The sequence below is a fragment of the Zootoca vivipara genome, chromosome 5 (assembly GCF_963506605.1).
Source record: "Zootoca vivipara chromosome 5, rZooViv1.1, whole genome shotgun sequence".
Classification (NCBI taxonomy): domain Eukaryota; kingdom Metazoa; phylum Chordata; class Lepidosauria; order Squamata; family Lacertidae; genus Zootoca; species Zootoca vivipara.
In genome coordinates, this window is record NC_083280.1 from 613424 (window position 1) to 635451 (window position 22028).

The 22028-nt window shown below is 46.5% G+C and overlaps 1 protein-coding gene across 3 annotated transcripts in view; it reads right to left on the reverse strand.

Annotated features, from left to right (window-relative positions):
- The window catches only part of MASP1 (MBL associated serine protease 1), an 87677-nt gene that overhangs the window by 59575 nt on the left and 6074 nt on the right, over nucleotides 1–22028 (reverse strand). For all 3 annotated transcript variants that reach the window (XM_060274242.1, XM_060274241.1, XM_060274243.1), the window contains exon 2: nucleotides 14851–15076. In XM_060274242.1, the coding sequence (XP_060130225.1) occupies nucleotides 14851–15076 (226 nt within the window). The remainder of the gene's footprint in view (nucleotides 1–14850; nucleotides 15077–22028) is intronic.

Genomic DNA, 22028 nt, shown 5'->3' on the forward strand with positions numbered 1-22028 from the left:
GATATCAAGTTTGTTTCGTAGTATTTCATTGCATTTATTGTTTATTATTTCACTGCATTTCTGTCTAAGTTTTTTCTCCAGGGAGCTGAAGGTGGTTCTCTCCCTCTTCGTTTAATTAATCCCTACAAGAACCCTCTCAGGGTGAGAGGCAGCGACTAGTCTCCAAGGTCACCCAGTGGGCTTCATGGCCAGCGGGGGATTTGAACCCTGGTCTCTCCAGGTCCAATACCCTAACCACTACACCACACTGGATCTCCAAGCTGAGAATCTAAAGACTCCAAGGTAACCTTCCACAACTGGGTGTGACCACCGGGTGTTCGGTGATCTACAACCTCCACCAGTCGCAGACCACAAGCTGGTTGGGGCTGACAAGACTTGTGAGCATAAGAACATAGAATCATAGAGTTGGAAGAGACCACAAGGGCCATCCAGTCCAACCCCCTGCCGAGCAGGAAACACCATCAAAGCATTCTTGACATATGCCTGTCAAGCCTCTGCTTAAAGACCTCCAAAGAAGGAGACTCCACCACACTCCTTGGCAGCAAATTCCACTGCCGAACAGCTCTTACTGTCAGGAAGTTCTTCCTAATGTTTAGGTGGAATCTTCTTTCTTGAAGTTTGAATCCATTGCTCCGTGTCCGCTTCTCTGGAGCAGCAGAAAACAATCTTTCTCCCTCCTCCATATGACATTCTTTCATATATTTGAACATGGCTATCATATCACCCCTCAACCTTCTCTTCTCCAACATAGGGTGGGGCTTGCTGGATCAGGCCAATGACCCATTGACTCCAACATCCTGTTCTCACGGTGACCAGCCAGATGCCTGTGGGAAACCAACAAGCAGAATTCGAACACAAGAGCAGCTCTCCCCTCCAGCAACTGAGATTCAGAAGCATGGCTGTCTCTGACCAGGAAGGCAGAGCATAGCCATAATATCTAGTTGCCACCAATAACTCTCTCCTCCACGAATTTGTTTGGTCCTCTTTTAAAGCCATTCAAGTTGTGGACATCACTGCCTCCTGTGGGAGGGAGTTCCATAGTTTAACTAGCCACTGCTTGAAGTACTTACTGTTCCCTGTCCTAAAATGTCTAATAATAATAATAATAATAATAATAATAATAATAATAATATTTATACCCCGTCCATCTGGCTGGATTTCCTCAGCCACTCTGGGAGGCTCTCAACAGAAAACTAAAAGCACAATAAAACTTCAAACATTAAAAACTTCCCTGAAGGATTGCCTTCAAATGCCTTCTAAAAGTCAGATAGTTGTTTATTTCCTTGACATCTGACGGGAGGGCCTTCCACAGGGCGGGCGCCACCACCAAGAAGGCCCAACATTCAGCTTGGATTGGATATGCATCAATTCTAGTATCAGGAGAGGAGAGAAATCTTTCCTCCGGATACTTTCCCCATGCCATGCATAACTTTTATAAACTTCCATGCTGTTGCCTCTTACTCGCTTTTTCTTGAAACTAAAAAGTTTGGCCCCCAATTGCACAAGGCTTTCCCTAAATCCTTATTGGCAGGCTGTGGCACCATCATGTGGGATAGTTTTAATTTCTCTCCTTCTCCTGCCCTCACTGCCCTTTTAAGAATTGTTTCACAGGACACAGAACACTGCAAAGTCCAGGATAGAGACCTCAGGATAGAGACCTCAGGGGTAGCAAGTGTGTGAGAAGCTACAATAGGATGCTCCCAGCTTGGGAGCTTACCGTGGGATTTTTGCTGCTCGTGCCTCAGAATGGCCCACTTGCAGAGTTAAGCCCCCTGGGGTTCATTGCCCCCCCAATCCCTTCAATGCTCTTGCCCCTCTATAGCAATGTGTCTTCTGGGTGGTGAGAAAATGGGGAGCAAGGGCAGGAAGGCAACAGGGAGATTAAACAGAAGCTTCTCTTCATTCCTAATAATTAGAAACATTCTTTTTTTCCCAAAAGAAAAAGGGAAAATTATGTGCAAGTAGCAACCCACATTCATTTGCTGGTGGGTTTGTTCGTTTGGGTAATATATTATCCTCTGTCAAGTTTCACTTCATTTGGTCATGTTGAATAATCTCTTGTATTTCTCTCTCTCTCAAACAGGGTGCTGTATTCAAACACGACTCTCGTATGTCATTCATGTACCACGCTTATTGTACACAGGAAATATTCACGGACACAGCTAAGCATCTGGCAAGCACTTTGCGAATGTGGATTGCTACCTTCTTTTTACCCTTAGCATAAATACCCCAAGTCCTTCATGCAGACCACTTTTTAAAAAAAACAAACCAAAAACTTCTGAGTTAGAATTTTCATAGACGTTCCACAATCTCTCGGCAGCTGAGCTGATGGTTGGACAGAGCTCATGTCCATCAACTGAAGCAGAGCTCCTACAGCCAATAGAGTGCCAAGGGTTTTTAAAGACCGCAGCAGGTATTTCAATCCAGAGGCGTAGGAAGCTCAAGTGGTACCCAGTGCGGGAAATTTATTGTCAAGCCCCCCCCCCCAATTGTTTTTTTCTTTTGCCTGCAAAAATGGTTTTATGTTATTTCATATTTTCTTACACAGTAATAATAATAATAATAATAATAATAATAATAATAATAATAATCAACTTTTATTTATATCTCGCCCTCCCCGGCCGAAGCCGGGCTCAGGGAGGCTAACATCAGATACATAACATTGGTATAAAATCAAACAATAATTAAATTGCCTCCTAAAAACATGTCAAAATCAAATTAAAGTCTAATTAGACGGCTTTCCTCAGGGTTAGGGTTGGGAATAGGAAGTGCTCCACTGAATTGAAATTTCAGCTTTCACGACAGAGGAAAACGGCCAAGTAAACAGCTATTTTCGTGGAGGAGGGTCAAGATATTAACTGATATGCATGAAATTTCATATATAGCTATATAATCCCTAGTGTAGTAAGATAAGACCTTTGGAGCAGGCATTTTATATAAAAAAAGTTTTTTTATGAACTGCCCTAGTAGGGCAGTAATTGTTCCATGATAATTTGTCACCCCCCTCCATGATGGAACCTGGTGCGGACCGCCCCCCTTCCCCCCGCCCCCCTTCCTATGCCCCTGTTTCTATTAGGATTTTTCAGTCATATTTACTTGCTCACAAGGGACAAATGGACAAAAGCACACCACCACCCCCGGCCGCAAACTGATAAGGTCTAAGGTTTAATTTGAAACAACACTCATTTCTCCATGGCCTAGTAAGTACTTGAATAATGTCTCTGGCTTTGATTTCACAATATAGATAGAAGGGTCAGGTAGGAAGACAGATGGCAAGATCCCTTGTGGATGCAGAGTGCAGTCAAGCAAGTTGTTTGACATAGGAGAAAGAAAGTAAGAAAGGAAGGAAGGAAGGAAGGAAGGAAGGAAGGAAGGAAGGAAGGAAGGAAGGAAGGAAGGAAGGAAGGAAGGGTCTTCTTGAAGCACATAGTTTAACAATGGAACTCACTCCCATGGTGATGCCCTATTAAGAAAAGTTACAGTGCGATAGCTCAGTCGGTAGAGCATGAGACTCTTAATCTCCAGGTCATGGGTTCAAGCCCCACATTAGGTGAAAAGATTCTTGGTTTCCAAAGGGTTGGACTAGATGACCCACGTGGTCCCTTCCAAGTCTACAATTCTATTACTCTTTGAGTTACTTTTTAGTTTAGGGGGGAAATGAGTGAGAGGAAACAGGATAGAGGTTTATAACGCATGGTGTGGTGAAATGGATAGTCCTCCCCACCAAAAACATATTAGGACTCAGGGTCATCCAGTGATGCTGAATATTCTGAGATTCAGGACAGATTAAATAAAGGGCTTCATCACACAGCTCATGATTAAATTGTGGGATTCCCTGCCATCAGACGTGGCAATGGCTACCAAAGTGATGGCTTTAAGAATGTAACAGGAGCCTCCTGGATGAGGCCAAGGGCCCCTCTAGTCCAGCATCCTGTTCTCAAGGCGGCCAACTAGGAGGATAAAGGCTACCCATGGCTATTAGTCATGATGGCCAAATGCCACCTCCAAGCGCAGAGGCCTTTGAATACCAGCCCTTGGGAAAGAACTGTGAGAGATAGGCCTTCGGTCCAATTCAGTAGATTCCTGCATCACAGGGGGGTTGGGCTAGCTGACCCTTTGGGTCCCTTCCAACTCTACAGTTCTGTGATTCTATGTTCTTAACTAAAGGATGCGCTCAACTCTTCCCCTGAAGACAATGTGAATGAAAATGCCGACAACCGCTAGGATTCTGGTAGCGCAGAGTTGGAAAGACGACAAGGTCCCCTGCCAGGGGGGAATGGCAGAACAAATAGCTGGACCATGCAGAAATGGCAACAATGAGCAGGAAAACCAGAAATCGGGAAGATCAAAACTTTCATAAAGATTGGGAGAAATTTATATTATATTTGAAGGACCACTGTAAACACTTGAACACTTTAGCAGGTTTAAAAGAACTCTAGTAAGTCGTGCTATGGTCCATGGGGTCACGAAGAGTCGGACACGACTAAACGACTAAACAACAACAACAAGGTAACAAAGACTTTGGACAAAATTGATATCTGGAAAAACTGGAGTGACATATGATATGCAGTAGAAAAGGGTAAATAAAGAATATGATATGCAGTAGAAAAGGGTAAATAAAGAATCCATGGAGGGGTGGAGGGAAGTCAAAAAATTCAGAGGAATCTTGTTTAATTTTTATTATTATTTTTTGAGTGGGAATGTAAATATTAATTTGTAAAATCCAATATTTTTTTATATAAAAAAAGAAAAAGAAAATGCCGAACTTTTGCTGGATCAGGACCTTTGCATTTCGGTTTCCTGCTGTTTCACATTGATTTCAGCCACCCATCCTCACAGCGGCGATCCCCCCTCAGTCCTCCAGCATTGCCACAAATATCTTGGCCGCCTGCCTGCTCTCTTGACACTACATTTCCGAGAATGCTTTCACTCCTGCAAATGGAATTTTGCTGCTTTAATGAGGAGTTTATATATACGTTGCAAGGGATGGATTATATCCTCCCCTCATCAACCCAATTAGCGCATTCCAGGCCAGGCCAGGGAGAGGTTGACGGCCTCGGCAGTTGACTGCCTGCCGCAGGGGTAGCAATGAAGGACACTGGCATCGAGAGGCTTCCCATGACATTGTAGGAACCACTTTTGAAAACAGATCCTTACACTGTTTCCTTGCATTCCAGCTGGGAATGGAGGAGAAATCGAATTATCTCTGAAGTGAAAGGCGGACCTACCCGATTCACACTACCCGAAGCAATACAGGGGCCAAAATGCAGTCACTGAATTTTGCGATGCCATTCTCCTGCCAACTAACATGCATTTACTAGGACAAAGTGGGTATGAAATGCACATACATGTGAAAATAACAGCAAAAAATGCACCATATCAGGGGAAATTGCTTGCAAAAGTGTAGGCAAAATTTCATAGCAATGCGAAATTAGGGAAAAGTTGCTGGCGAATTTTCATGAGTCCCTTTGTAAAAAATCTCAAACTGGTGTGGAAATATTTGGAGCTAAATTCAAGACTGGAAAAATGAGAAACTAAAGATTGACAGATTCACCCACCCCAAAACCTCTGCTACCTTGCGGGATATCCGGGAGAAGAAAAGGCTACACAAATCTGGAGAGCACCTTGTACGCCTCCTTCCGGCAACTCTTGCAGCCCAGGACCTCCACACACACTGCCCAGGATTGCACCCTGTCCAGGTGCTGCTAATGCAATGGTTTGACTTCACCCCCAGAGGTGTACTCCATTGCTTCTTGAGACAGACAGATGCCAACCACAACAGCAATGCAGTCTGGAGTTAGGATGTGAGACGCTGGCCGCCAGGTGTCCTGGAGCTCAGATCTTGGGAGACACAGGCAGAGGATACTTTGAGCGTGGATCCTGGCAGGATCAGGTACCCACAGTGGCTGCCCATCGGGACTAGCAGGGTGGAAAGCAGGGAGCCCAGACTGTGGGTGGAGACAGAAGTGGTGGCAGGCAGAGGCAAACTCTGGTTTTGACTTCATCCTCCTCCTCCTCCTCCCTGCTCTACAAAGCAAAACTGTTATGTGCTGAGCTGAATCCTAGAACAATAGGATTCAGAATGCAGTAGTCTGATTGGTCCGCAGGAGCCACCCAATCCAGCTGCAGGTGGAAGTGAACCAGTGACCTGATTGGCCTGCAGGAGCAGCCAATCAGGCTCCTGGATGAAGTGAATCTGCCCCCTGGTTGGCCTACAGGAGCAGCCTGGAATTAGCCAATCACGCGGGGCCCATTGTGTAAATAATGTATATATAGCAGATGTTTTGTGGAAAGCTTCATTCATTGCTACTACGAGCTGAATAAAGAGCATGAAATTCACACTTGACTCCGAGTATATTTCAAATACATTGAGACTAAGGAGGAGGAAGACGCTTAACAGGAAAGGTTGTTCCCTGGACTGTTTACAAGGAGGAAGTGTTGGACGTAATCCACTAGAGCAGTCAAGGACAACATTACCTGTTTTGCTAGAGTGGTCATGGAAGGGATGTTGGTCCAGCCAGTTGAACTTCCTGTTACACCTGGTCCAGAGCATCCTTCTTTTGCGTGTGGCTAGTAAGTAGGCCTGACCTTTCCAGGGGTCTTACTAGGGGTCTTACTAGGAATAATAGAACACATCTCAAGCCAGATTGAATTGCTTCTTTTCTTAAGAGACTCACACGAGTCTGCAACCAGCTTCCTGCTGTGTAATAAGGGAATGCACTCTGCTAAGTGAAGAAACTTGCTAACGCAAGTTATGAAGGATAATATTAATCAATAGATCCTCTCCTGTTAACCACAACATTCCCACAGGAGGGCAGGCAGGTCAGGGCTGGTTGACGGCAGGCATTCATGATCCATTCATCCCAATGGATCAGCCTCCGCTGGCAGCTCGAGTGAAGCTACAACTCTTTGATTCTGTGACTTCTCATTCCCAGAGTACTCAGGCTGGCCCAGCTATGAGGAGAAACATTGGCACGGCTGCTTTCAATCCGGTTTCCAAGAGAAACAGCCATTGTTTGAGAGGGCTGCTTGTTTCTGCAACGCATTTCTCTCTCTCTCTCTCTCTCTCCAGCTAGTGCTTGATGCTCCTCCTCAGGGACGGATCTTCTCTAGTGAACATGTCGACATAATGACCCCAGAGGGGAATCCCGCCAAACAAGCAGCCAAGATTTAATTACCAGCCGGCTCTCGGGATGTAAATGATCTATGAAAAAGTATACAGTCCTCAGCGGAGGCAGCACACATTACCCAGGCCGCGTGACCCCTCTGTTTAGTTTACTGTCAGAGGTCTGTCCTGGGTTCTTTGGGGAAGGGGGATGGCTGGCGAGGTGGCTGGGAGGAGGAGAAGGCACAGGGCTCGGAGGAGAAATGGTTCTCTGATGCATAAGGGCAGGCAGGGACTCACAAACTCATTGAGCCATAGAATTGTAGAGCTGCGTGGGACTCTGAGGGTCATCTAGTCCAACCCCCTGCAATGCAGGAATCTCAGCTAAAGAATCCATGACAGATGGCCATCCGACCTCTGCTTTAAAAACCTTCAAGGAAGGAGAGTCCGCCATCTCTCGAGGGAGACCATTCCACTGTCAAACAGCTCTTACTGTCAGAAACTTATTTCTGGTGTTTAGTCGGAATCTCCTCCCCCCTGCCCACCCCAAAAAAATTCAGTCCATTGAGAGTATCTGCTACTTGCCAGGGTCAAAGCTGAGCATCTCTTGCCTTTAAGCCACTGATATTCAGAGATATATTGCTCCTGGGCATGGAGGTTCCATTTAGCCATGATTCTGTGAGGAGTTAAATACGTAGGTCTCACCAGTGTTTGGGAACAAAACTGTCAGTAAGACACCTGCTGTGTGGTTTAAAACCAGGCTCCCAAAGGACAGGCCTTCAAACAGAGGACCGTCCTCTACAAAATAGGGCACATGGCCACTCTATTACGCCCCCCTTTACTTCTGTGTGTAGCTCAAGCTGCAGTTTCTTGGCTCCTGTGCATGCACAGAGAGCAGATTGCTTCTGGACAACCTATTTATTAGGGAATTCATCCTGATTGGTTGAAGCTGAATGTTGGAAGATTTGGAACACAGCACACAGTTAAACTATGGGACTCCCTCCTGCAGGAGGCAGTGATTGTCACCAACCTCGATGGCTCTGAAAGAGGAATAGGCACATTCATGCACAGTCGAGGCAGTAATGCTTTTAAACGCCACTGGCTGGAAACCATGAGATGTGAGAGGGCTCTTGGGCTTGGATCCTGCTCACTGGTTGGTCACAGGACAAGAACTAGACTAGATGAGCCACTGGCCTGATCCAGCAGGCTCTCCTTATGTTCTTATCCCACACTTTCCCGTCATTTTCGTTACCACAAAAACTCAGATATTTCGGGATGTGCAAGAGTGACAAAGCTACTCTAATTGTGCAATCTTAATTCGCTGGTATGTGCCTGAATCCCAACCACAAAATAGCAACTGTCTGGAAGCAGCCTAGGAGCATAGCTGCCAAGTCTCCCCAGGAAACCCCCGTTTTTCCAGCTGCCCCCAGCCGAAAAAACGGATTTTTTTGTTTTCCCCCGGTTTATTCTGGCGCGGCGGCCATTTTGGAACTGGGCGGAGCATGCTCAGAAGCGACCTTTGATGCTGCTTTGCCCAGTTCCAAAATGGCTGCAGCGTGACTTCTGGTGCGGCGGCCATTTTGGAACAGGGCAGAGCAGCACCAAAAGTCGCTTCTGAGCATGCTCCGCCCAGTTCCAAAATGGCGGCAGCGCTACTTCCGGTCTGTTACTTCGGGTCCAGTCCCTTATTTCTCAGGCCGGAACTTGGCAGGTATGCCTAGGAGTGCACTGCCTTTAGGTGCAGGAGGGAAAGGTACACCCCGCTCTCAGTGTTTCCTCCCATCTGAAGAAGTGTGCATGCACACGAAAGCTCATACCAATGACAAACTCTCTAAGGTGCTGCTGGAAGGAATTTTTTTATTTTGTTCCTCCCATCAAAACATTCAAGGATGCTACGTTTTCTACCCAGGGACACAGAAATCTGCATTGCTGCCTCTAACTGTGGAGGCAGCAGAGCATAGCCATCCTAGCTAGTAGCCACTTATATTTTTCTCCTTCTCCACGAATGTGTTCAATCCTGTCCTAAATCTTCCACCTTCCACTTTCTCTAGGCTGTGTATAATTTTACAAACGTCTATCGTGTCTCTTCTAACTCACCTTTTCTCTAAACCAAAAAGTGCCCAACAGAAACAGAATTGCTGCAGAGGACATCAGCCTTCATTTAACAAATAAGTTTCTAGCTCTCATGAATGGAAACCGCATTGTATTTCCAGTGGTGATGCAGGGGGGGGGGAAAGAGGGTCCGCGCCTTATAAAGATGGTAGACTTTCTCTGTGAGCAAAGCATGCAGATATATTTCCATTTGCAAGGCATAAAACGAAGCTGTTCTTTGGGGAGAGTTAGAGATCCCAGACATATTTTTTCATTTTTACATTTAAGTGCAGGGCTACAGATGGCCCGGGCCACACCCCACAGAACAGCCTGCTGGGCTGGCAGAATAGCTGCAAAATTAGAAAAACATGGAGGATTAACTATGGTGCTGTTGGGAATGAGTAAAAACAAAACCCCTATCTGTGACTGCAGTTTCCAAACTGCACGGGTTTCGCAAAGAAATGTGCAGGAGGCCAAGCAGTGGCGAATGCTCAGGCCCCCTGTGGCAGCTGCAACAAAGCCTTGGCCAAAGACATGCTGATCTTGTGGCATTTGAGGAGCTGCCAGGAGCCACAGAAACAGGGGACGGCTCAGCTCTTCCACAGTCAAGCGTGTCCTCAGGCTGCTTCCCTGGAACACAGAGGGCCAGCTCAAGATGTTCTTTTCTCCTTGCACCAAAACGAACCTCGCTTCTCTGATTCATAGAATCATAGAATCATAGAGTTGGAAGAGACCACAAGGGCCATCCAGTCCAACCCCCTGCCAAGCAGGAAACACCATCAAAGCATTCTTGACATATGCCTGTCAAGCCTCTGCTTAAAGACCTCCAAAGAAGGAGACTCCACCACACTCCTTGGCAGCAAATTCCACTGTCAAACAGCTCTTACTGTCAGGAAGTTCTTCCTAATGTTGAGGTGGAATCTTCTTTCTTGAAGTTTGAATCCATTGCTTCGTGTCCGCTTCTCTGGAGCAGCAGAAAACAATCTTTCTCCCTCCTCCATATGACATCCTTTCATATATTTGAACATGGCTATCATATCACCCCTTAACCTTCTCTTCTCCAGGCTAAACATACCCAGCTCCCTAAGCCGTTCCTCATAAGGCATCGTTTCCAGGCCTTTGACCATTTTGGTTGCCCTCCTCTGGACACGTTCCAGCTTGTCAGTATCCTGTCAGCTTGTCATGAACCAAATATGACGCTCCTTGTTGCCGCTCCTTAAATCAGAGGCGGTGAGCCTTCTTCAGCCTGAGGAATGCTTTCCCTTTCCAGGGACTTGTGCTAGTGGTGGGCGGGGCCAGAAGCAAAAGTAGGCGGAGCAACACTTTCCCCCTTCTCTTAAGACGTCCTCTCCAACGGAAGCCTAAAATCCTCAGGTGAGCACCTTCTCTCCATCCCATCAACATCAGAGGCATAGATGGTGGTCACATGACACAGGGCTTTTTCTGTGGCTGCTCCCAGATGGTGGGATTCCCTCTCAAGAGAGACTCGCCTGGCTCCCTCCCTGTTATCCTTCTGTCAGCAGGCTGAGACTTTCCTGTTCAGACGGGCCTTTGGAAGCTGAGGTGTAGACAATTCTATTCACCACCAGGCCGTTGTCAGGGCAAATCATATTTTAATTGCCGGTTCTAAATGTGTTCTGGTGTATTTTAATTATTGTTTCCAATGGGTTTGTTTTTTCAACTTTGTATTTTATGAAGTTTTAAAATGTTGAATCCCAACTTGGGAAGGAAGGCAGGATATAAAGAGATTTAATACTTTTAAAAGGTAAAGGTAAAGGACCCCAGACAGTTAAGTCCAGTCGCAGATGGCTCTGGGGTTGCGGCGCTCATCTCGCTTTACTGGATGAGGAAGCCGGCGTTTGTCCGCAGACAGTTTTTCCGGGTCATGTGGCCAGCATGACTAAGCTGCTTCTGGTGCTACAGAACACTGAAACCAGAGCAGCGCATGGAAACGCCATTTACCTTCCTGCCGGAGCAGTACCTATTAATCTACTTGCACTTTTTGGCATGCTTTTGAAGTGCTAGGTGGGCAGGAGCTGGGACAGAGCAACAGGAGCCCACCCCGTCACGGGGATTCGAACCGCCAACCTTCTGAACCCCCTTTTGCAGCTTTAGCTGCAAAACCACCCCTCTGCACTTGCCACAATTCTCTGAAAAACACGGCATTCTGCTAATGCAAACCACCGCATAACATTATTCCGACATTGCATGGGGTTGGACTAGATGACCCTTGGGCCCTTTCCAACTCTACAATTCTATGATTCTTAGATTAAATGTAGATATTATACAGTTTGATCCCCAATGTGGTCCTATTGCCTGGGTGCCATCATGACAGCTGCCTATGCCTGTGTTTGCATGCATGTGCAAGGAACAGATCACGTCATGTACAGCCCACAAAATACTTTGGTGTTTGAAAAGGCGCTGCGCGTACTTTTCAGTTATTTGCAAGTCACCATCGAAACAGCTGCATGGATTCCCCCTTCCTCAGCCCACAAGCACTTGGCAAAAAAGAATTTTACATTTCCCCAACTGATGGATGGCAGCAAGACTCTGCATATCAGCCTGATGGCAGTTATTTAGCAACCTACATGGGACCTGAGTTTCTCCATGGAACCTCCCACCCAGAAATGTTGGTCATACCTGTGATAGGTCTGAATCATACACAGTGACATCGATGGAGATAACTCATCTCCCCATCCTGGGCAGGTTCCAAAATTTTCTTCCTTACACCTCCTCCCCATTAAAAAAAACAAACAACCGGCAGCAGCAATACCAAACGATCTACAGTATTTATATTCATGCATTATTATTATTTTTTGCCATAAGGCTCTGAACCTTGTATTTGGAGAAGACGCAGAAGAAGAAAAGGACAAGAAGCAGGAAGCACAAGCAGCTGTTACATTTTTCTCACAGAGGCTAACCAGATGCCTGTTATGGGAAACCAGTGAGCAGAACAGGAGCACAAGAGCCCTCTCCGCTCCTCTGGTTTCCAGCAACTGGTATTCAGAAGCATTGGTGCAGAAGTATTGGTGCCTCCAACTGTGGGAGCAGAGCATGGCCACAATAGCCCTTTCCTCCATGAATTTGTCTCATCCTCTTTTAAAGCCATCCAAACTGGTGGCTATCCCTGCCTCCTGTGGCAGGGAGTTCCACAGCTTAACCATGAACTCCATGAATAAGTCCTTTCTCTTATCTGCACTACTTATGGGCTTCTGGGGAAGGGGGGACATCTCCCCAGCTGGAAACAGGATACTGGGGCCAGAGGGATCCTTGGCCCCATCCAGTTGGGCTGCTCCTTATGTTCTCAACGTCACTTAGCAGCCGCCATGGAACGGCGCGCTTAAATCCCAAACCGCTGCAAGCAATTATTACGCCCGACAGCGTTGCGCAAGGGAGTGAGCTGGCGTGAACGGAGATTCCAGAGATGTTCTATTATCCTGGATGAGCCAGAACGATGACAGAATGTGTTTTAAATGGAATGAAGGAAAACAAATGTCATATAAATAGGAACGGAGAGAGGATGTAGAGGGCAAAGGTCCTTATCCCTAGCTTCAGACACACACTCGCTTTTTCTCTCTCTGTCGGGGCTTGTGAGCTGGGATGGCTCCAGGTTTGGGCAAGTCACCCTCCCTGCCCCTTCCCCCCCACTGAGTCTCCCTAGGGGACGGGGAACTGCTTCCATATCAGGGGCCAACGGCCTCTTGGTGGTCCCCGACACTTTTAATGTGTTGTTGTTAAATTGGTATACCACCCTATATCCGCAGGCCTCAGGATACAACTTACAAATTACACAAAATACATAATCAAAATAAAAACAGGAACCATCCAATAACCCCCTCAAACACAAACCTGCAGGGAAATGACTTGGATGATGGGCTTGAGGGCATCCTGAGCAAGTTTGCAGATGACACCAAATTGGGAGGGGTGGCTAATACCCCAGAGGACAGGATCACACTTCAAAATGACCTTAACAGATTAGACAACTGGGCCAAAGCAAACAAGATGAATTTTAACAAGGAGAAATGTAAAGTACTACACTTGGGCAAAAAAAATATGAAAGGCACAAATACAGGATGGGAGACACCTGGCTTGAGAGCAGTACATGTGAAAAGGATCTAGGAGTCTTGGTAGACCACAAACTTGACATGAGTCAACAGTGTGATGCAGCAGCTAAAAAAGCCAATGCAATTCTGGGCTGCATCAATAGGAGTATAGAATCTAGATCTAGGGAAGTAATAGTACCACTGTATTCTGCTTGGAGTACTGTGTCCAGTTCTGGGCACCACAGTTCAAGAAGGATACTGACAAGCTGGAACGTGTCCAGAAGAGGGCAACGAAAATGGTCAAAGGCCTGGAAACGATGCCTTATGAGGAACGGCTTAGGGAGCTGGGTATGTTTAGCCTGGAGAAGAGAAGGTTAAGGGGTGATAGATAGCCATGTTCAAATATATAAAAGGATGTCATATAGAGGAGGGTGAAAGGTTGTTTTCTGCTGCTCCAGAGAAGCGGACACGGAGCAATGGATTCAAACTTCAAGAAAGAAGATTCCACCTAAACATTAGGAAGAACTTCCTGCAGTAAGAGCTGTTCGGCAGTGGAATTTGCTACCAAGGAGTGTGGTGGAGTCTCCTTCTCTGGAGGTCTTTAAGCAAAGGCTTGACAGCCATATGTCAAGAATGCTTTGATGGTGTTTCCTGCTTGGCAGGGGGTTGGACTGGATGGCCCTCGTGGTCTCTTCCAACTCTATGATTCTATGCTTCTATGATTCTATAATCTCTGTCGGACCATAGACCACCCTCCCAAAGCCAGATGTTTTGGAGCACAACTGTTGTATGGGCTTATGCCAATGGGAGCTGTAGTCCAACCATATCCAGAGGACGCCACGTTGGGGAAGGCTGAGAAGAGCCTGTCTCCTGGATTGGGCCAGTATCATGTTCTCACAACCAGATGCCCCTATGGGAAGCCCGCCTGCAGGAGCCAAGGGCAACAGCAGCGCTCACGCTACTTGTGAATCTCAGCAGCTGGAATACAAACAGGGCTAAAGCAGTTTTACACGCATGTAAGGTGCCTATTTTTTCAGTGTTTTGGAAAATGCAAATGTCAAGAGTTCATGTGCAACATGGAAACATAGCAGAGGAAGAGGTGCAAAGAAATGAACGGGTGTGGCAAACAATCTATCCTTTAACTCCGGAATAATCTGTGCAATATTTCCTAGTTATCGTAAATGGGAATTAAAGAGAATGGGTCAGCAGTGCAGGGCGAAATTCTGAAGCAAAAAAAGGAATGGAATGTGGGGTTGGGAGAAGCTACTCATCATCAGCCAAGACCAACTGCAACTCAATCATTTAGTGTGACAGCAGCTACACTTTGGAACTCCCTGCCTATTGATATCAGAAAGGTGCCTTCGCTGTACTCTCTCTGGCACATGCCTTGCCCAGATTATTAGAATGTTGATGTGAGTTTTAATCTGGTTTAGGTCCGTTATTATTTTAACTTTCCAAATACCTTAAATTATTGTTGTCAATGATTCTTACTTATTGTTTTAGCTTTCTTACAAACCACTTCGAAGCTTCTTCTTCCTCCTCCTCCTCTTCTTTTTTGCAATTCAGTGGTGCAAAATTTTTATGAAGCAAATGAATGAACAAGATGCTCACCTTCACAAAGTCATATTCACAAAGGTAGGACGATTCGAGATCAAAATGCATGAAGTAGAGCTTGACCCGAAAGCCGTCCGGCACCGATATGTTCCAAGTCACTTCCGAATCGCTGGGATAGGAGTCTGGATAATTTGGGGACTGGATCTCCCCAAACATGTCGGTCAGTTCAATGGTGTCTGCTTTGATGAGGTGGAAGGCACAAAGGGACCAGACCAGCAAGTACCTGCGGGAGAGACGTGGAAAGAACAGGATGACTCCCAATGCCTTCAAATAACAGGAAAGGAGATTAAACATCAGGAACAACTCTCTGAAGCTAACGGTTGTTCGACGGGGGAACGGACTCTCTCAGAAGGTGGTGGACTCACCTTCATTTGAGTTTTTAAGCAGGGTTTGGAGGGCCATTTGTCAGGGGTGCTTTCGCTGCGATTCCTACATTTCAGGGGGTTGGACTAGAAGACCCCTGGAGTCCCAGCCAACTCTAGAAGTCTATGGTTCTATGATTCCATAGGCAGCCCCTTTCCAACCCCACCCCAGTGCCAGATTTACATATAAGCTATAGCATAGGGCCCCACTTGCTTGCCCCCCCCCATTTTTTTAAAAGGGAAATAAACTGGATGTACATTTCCAAAATATAAGATACAAAACAAATAAAATAAAACCCACATCCAGCAACAGTGTTTTGTGTTGTGTGAGCTCCTATGATGTAAGTCATGGGGCCCGCCTGCTAGCCTGCCCCCTAAAATATCCCTGGTTTTCTCCTTTCTATATATAGAAGGGACCCAGGTGGCGCTGTGGGTTAAACCACTGAGCCTAGGGCTTGCTGATCAGAAGGTCGGCGGTTCGAATCCCTGTAACGGGGTGAGCTCCCATTGCTCGGTCCCAGCTCCTGCCAACCTAGCAGTTCGAAAGCACATCAAAATGCAAGTAGATAAATAGGAACAGCTACAGCGGGAAGGTAAATGGCGTTTCCGTGGGCTGCTGTGGTTCGCCAGAAGCGGCTTTGTCATGCTGGCCACATGACCTGGAAGCTGTACGCCGGCTCCCTCGGCCAATAATGCAAGATGAGCGCGCAACCCCAGAGTCTGTCATGACTGGACCTAATGGTCAGGGGTCCCTTTACCTTTTACTGTATATATAGGGTGCCTACATTCTGCATGGACTGGTTGCATGGCCACATCTGCAAATGGCTTTACATATCTATGCGGTCCATCAATGACCATATAGCATATATTCAACACAAAAGAACAGTGACAATTTGTTGTTGACAAAGGACGGCTGGACATATAAAGGACCCCATTACCTTCGGTAGCTCAGGGCCTCATCAAACCCAAATCTGACCCTGCCCCACCCCCACACATTCACACCTACCTACACCGAGAAAAAGCTTGACCTTAGATCCCAGGAACGCCCAACATGGGTGCTTCCGGAGAATAAGAATGTTTCCTTTAGTGGTCTACACGCATCTTCTGGAAATTTGGTAGCCAAGTTGAAATTTGTAGCTGCCAGCAGCCTCTCCCCCCCCCCCCCGATAGTAATCCTCTGTATGTTTACTTGGACGTAAGTCCCATTGTATTCTGTGGAGCTAACTCCCCGTTCATCTGGTAGGATGGGGTAAGATTTACTCTTTCTGTTTGTTATCACTGCGCGAACATGTTTTGCAGAAATGATTGTTTCGTGGTCTTTTCTTGATGCATTTGGTTTTAACTGTTATTTTACAGCTTGTCGATTGCTTTGAGACTTTTCCTTTCAAAAGCGAGAAAAAAATGAAAACCCCAATCGCCTTCAAATATTTAAAGGTATGTGCTACACAGAAGATGGCGCAAGCTTGTTTTCTCCTGCTCTGCAGGGGAGGACCCAAAACCAATGGATACAAATGGCAAGGAAGGAGATTCCAGCCAGATATGTGGAAGAACTTTATGGAAGTAAGAACTGTTTGACAGTAGAAGGAGGAGGACTGTCCTTCACTGGAGGTCTTTAAAACAGAGGTTGGATGACCAACAGACATGGATTCTTGAGCTGTGATTCCTGCATTGCAAGGGGTTGGACTAGATGCCCCCCAGGGTCTTTTCCTACTCTACAATTATATGATGTCGAAATGTAGCCATAACCCCTGACTTCCCACTGTGGCTCTTTGTGAGATGAGGGACAATCCTCTGCTCCCATCTAGACTGGCCCTCACTTTAGCCTACATCACAGGGCTGCTGTGAAGATATGACAGGATAGCCTCCTATTCAGCACCAGCTTGTGTTTGCCGAAGGAAGGATGGGTTTCAAACATTAAACAAGCAGCACAGAACTGTAATAATTAATAATAATAATAATAATAATAATCTCAGATCATCAGCTTCTTATAGCAAAATTCCAGCTTAAACTGAAGAAAGTAGGAAAAACCACTGGGCCAGTAAGATACAATCTGAATCAAATCCCTTATGAATACACAGTGGAAGTGAGGAACAGGTTTAAGGATTTAGATTTGGTGGACAGAGTGCCTGAAGAACTATGGATGGAGGCTCGTAACATTATACAGGAGGCAGCAACGAAAACCATCCCAAGGAAAAGGAAATGCAAGAAAGCAAAATGGCTGTCCAACGAGGCCTTACAAATAGCGGAGGAGAGGAGGCAAGCAAAATGCAAGGGAGATAGGGAAAGATACAGGAAACTGAATGCAGATTTCCACAAAACAGCAAGGAGAGACAAGAGGGTCTTCTTAAATGAGCAATGCAAAGAAATAGAGGAAAGCAATAGAATGGGGAAAACCAGAGATCTGTTCAAGAAAAATGGAGATATGAAAGGAACATTTCGTACAAAGATTACCATAATCAAGGACAAAAGTGGTAAGGACCTAACAGAAGCAGAAGACATCAAGAAGAGGTGGCAAGAATACACAGAGGAATTATACCAGAAAGATATGGAGGTCTCGTACACCCCAGGTAGTGTGGTTGCTGACCTTGAGCCAGACATCTTGGAGAGTGAAGTCAAATGGGCCTTAGAAAGCACTGCTAATAACAAGGCCAGTGGAAGTGATGATATTCCAGCTGAACTATTTAAAATTTTAAAAGATGATGCTGTTAAGGTGCTACACCCAATATGCCAGCAAGTTTGGAAAACTCAGCAATGGCCAGAGGATTGGAGAAGATCAGTCTACATCCCAATCCCAAAGAAGGGCAGTGCCAAAGAATGCTCCAACTACCGCACAATTGCGCTCATTTCACACGCTAGCAAGGTTATGCTTAAAATTCTACAAGGCAGGCTTAGGCAGTATGTGGACCGAGAACTCCCAGAAGTGCAAGCTGGATTTCGAAAGGGCAGAGGAACCAGAGAACAAATAGCAAACATGCGCTGGATTATGGAGAAAGCTAGAGAGTTCCAGAAAAACGTCTACTTCTGCTTCATTGACTATGCAAAAGCCTTTGACTGTGTCGACCACAGCAAACTATGGCAAGTTCTTAAAGAAATGGGAGTGCCTGATCACCTCATCTGTCTCCTGAGAAATCTCTATGTGGGACAAGAAGCTACAGTTAGAACTGGATATGGAACAACTGAGTGGTTCAAAATTGGGAAAGGAGTACGACAAGGTTGTATATTGTCTCCCTGCTTATTTAACTTATATGCAGAATTCATCATGCGAAAGGCTGGACTAGATGAATCCCAAACCGGAATTAAGATTGCCGGAAGAAATATCAACAACCTCAGATATGCAGATGACACAACCTTGATGGCAGGAAGTGAGGAGGAATTAAAGAACCTTTTAATGAGGGTGAAAGAGGAGAGCGCAAAATATGGTCTGAAGCTCAACATCAAAAAAACCAAGATCATGGCCACTGGTCCCATCACCTCCTGGCAAATAGAAGGGGAAGAAATGGAGGCAGTGAGAGATTTTACCTTCTTGGGCTCCTTGATCACTGCAGATGGTGACAGCAGTCACGAAATTAAAAGACGCCTGCTTCTCGGGAGAAAAGCAATGACAAACCTAGACAGCATCTTAAAAAGCAGAGACATCACCTTGCCGACAAAGGTCCGTATAGTTAAAGCTATGGTTTTCCCAGTAGTGATGTATGGAAGTGAGAGCTGGACCATAAAGAAGGCTGATCGCCGAAGAATTGATGCTTTTGAATTATGGTGCTGGGGGAGACTCTTGAGAGTCCCATGGACTGCAAGAAGATCAAACCTATCCATTCTTAAGGAAATCAGCCCTGCGTGCTCCCTGGAAGGACAGATCGTGAAGCTGAGGCTCCAATACTTTGGCCACCTCATGAGAAGAGGAGACTCCCTGGAAAAGACCCTGATGTTGGGAAAGATTGAGGGCACTAGGAGAAGGGGACGACAGAGGACAAGATGGTTGGACAGTGTTCTCGAAGCTACGAACATGAGTTTGACCAAACTGCGGGAGGCAGTGCAAGACAGGAGTGCCTGGCATGCTATGGTCCATGGGGTCACGAAGAGTCGGACACGACTAAATGACTAAATAATAATAATAATAATAATAATAATAATAATAATAATAATAATATATTATTTATACCCCGCCCATCTGGCTGGGTTTCCCCAGCCACTCTGGGCTGCCTCCAACAGAGAAATGAAATAAAATAATCTATTAAACATTAAAAGCCTCCCTGAACAGGGCTGCCTTCAGATGTCTTCTAAAAGTCTGGTAGTTGTTTTCCTCTTTGACATCTGTTGGGAGGGCGTTCCACAGGGCAGGCGCCACCACTGAGAAGGCCCTCTGCCTAGTTCCCTGTAAACTTGGCTTTTCGCAGTGAAGGAACTGCCAGAAGGCCCTTGGAGCTGGACCCCAGTGTCCGGGCAGAACGATGGAGGTGGAGACGCTCCTTCAGGTATACTGGATCGAGGCTGCTTAGGGCAGGGCCACCAAACTACGGCCCCCGGGCCGGATGCGGCCCAATTGGCCTCCCAATCCGGCCCGCGACGACCCCCGCCGTCCGCTCTTACGGCATGCGGCGCGGCGACGATCTTCAAAATCGGCAAAAAATCGCCGAAAATCCTTTGTGCGCATGCGTATGGGCCTCTCCCGACCCAGAAGAGGTCATTTCCGATGCACTTCCGGGTCGGGGGAGGCCCATACGCATGTGCACAAGCGATTTTCAGCGATTTTTTCCCGACCGCGTGCGTGTGCGCATGCGCACGGGCGCGCACTCCCCTGCCCTCCGGCCCGCTGCGCGCGCACTCCCCTGCCCTCCGGCCCGCCGCGCGGTAAGTCTGGGGACCCCTGGCTTAGGGCTTTAAAAGGTCAACATCAACACTTTGAATTGTGCTCGGAAACGTACTGGGAGCCAATGTAGGTCTTTCAAGACCGGTGTTATGTGGTCTCGGCGGCCGCTCCCAGTCACCAGTCTAGCTGCCGCATTCTGGATTCTGCATTCTGTAGAACCCAGTCCATGGCAACTTGGTGCCCTTCAGTTGCATCGAAACAACACCCCCATCAAACCCAGTGATTCAAAGCATTTGCAGGAAGGACGATGGATGGCGTTAGACATCGGTGAATTCTCTCAGGTTCTTGTTTTTCAAGTCCTCATGAAAATAAGTCCCCTTTTAAAGTGCGTGGTTATCCAAATATACATATTTCCGCAAGTATTTCCCCCCGCTAGAATGAATTCCCCCACATTATTTTCACTGATATATGCAGTTTAATGCATAGCTTCCCCTGATACGCACATTTTTTGTTTGTTTTGAGAACTGCACTGCAAAATTCAGAGAAGCCTAGATTTCAAAGGACTGTTGCATTTAAGGTTGAGCAGTGCTATGAGAAGTGAGAAATTTCTTCTCAGTCCCCAGCTGGTATAACCTACATATGTTATAATATAGTTACCTTTTATTTCATAACCTCTGCTTAAATAATAGTTTTTTGAAGCCTGGGTGGTGTCTGCAAGAATTTTTCCACTGTGTGGGGATGGATGGAAAGCCAGCTAGGTTTCTTGGGGGGGGGGGGGCCTTGGCTGAGAAACCAGCTAGTTTCTCACAAAAAGAGAGAGGGGACTAGTGCCTGCACATTTTGCCTCATATCTCAGTTCCTTCAAAAGCTAGAAATTTACTCTTTTTAAATCTGGGCATCTGGAGATTGCGATTCATCTCCCTCTGTGTGTAAGTGGCCATCTCCCACTCTCTGTGGATGCCTAGGCTTTGAAGCTTATTCGGGCTGAAAACAGAAATTGATCAAGTGATAAGTAACACAAACAGGAGGGACTTGGGCAGGGCCGCCCCACCCATGAGGCAAGGTGAGGCAACCACCTCAGGTGGCAGGATCCACAGGGGCAGCCGCCCCCAATGTTGATTTCCCCCCTTCTTCCTGATGTAGATCTTCACTCGCCTCTTCTTCCCTGTTGGGGAGGGGGTACGGCCGGCCCTGGACTCGGATACTTGTAGGAGGGATTTGTGGGGCTAGGAAAACAACTGGGTCGCTGAGGGTTTGGGAGCCATGAGGCAGTAACATGCTGGTGATCCAAGGAATTCATTGCAGGGTTCTGGGGTTTTATGCTCTGAACTGATGGGCTGATATATATATATATATATATATATATATATATATATATATATATATACATATATATATTAATTGGCTGATCTGGCACCCAGTTCAAAACAAGGACAGTTAATGAGACTGAGCTGGAGGACGGGGCCTCTCTTCCTCCAGATGAGTTGAGGTTTATAGCAAGTAAAAGAAGCTGCAAGCCAAAGGAAAAATCTGCTCAGAATATATGGACAGGGATGTCCTCTACTGCTTCTCTCTCTCTCTCTCTCTCTCTCTCTCTCTCTCTCTCTCTCTCTCTCTCTCTCTCTCTCTCTCTCTCTCTCTCTCCTCTCCCTCCCTCCCTCCCTCCCTATCTCAAGGGCTATGATGGAAAAGCCTTCTGCAGACAAAATTGGACCATCACAGCAGCCCTGTATGCAAGAAGCTGGCATGAAGGAAGCTGGCATAAGTTAACTTACACCAGATCCAAACCCCAAGCCTGTCAGAATAAGAGGCGCCATGACAGATATTTATAAGAATTATGCACAGCATGGAGAAAGTAGTGAGAGAAATGTTTCCCTCCCTTTCCCCTGATGATAGAACTCATGGCCAGCCAATGAAACGGAAAGCTGGAAGGTTCAAGACAGACAAAAGAACGTATTCACGCCGTGCGGTTAAACTACGGAACTCCCTGCCACAGGAGGCCGTGA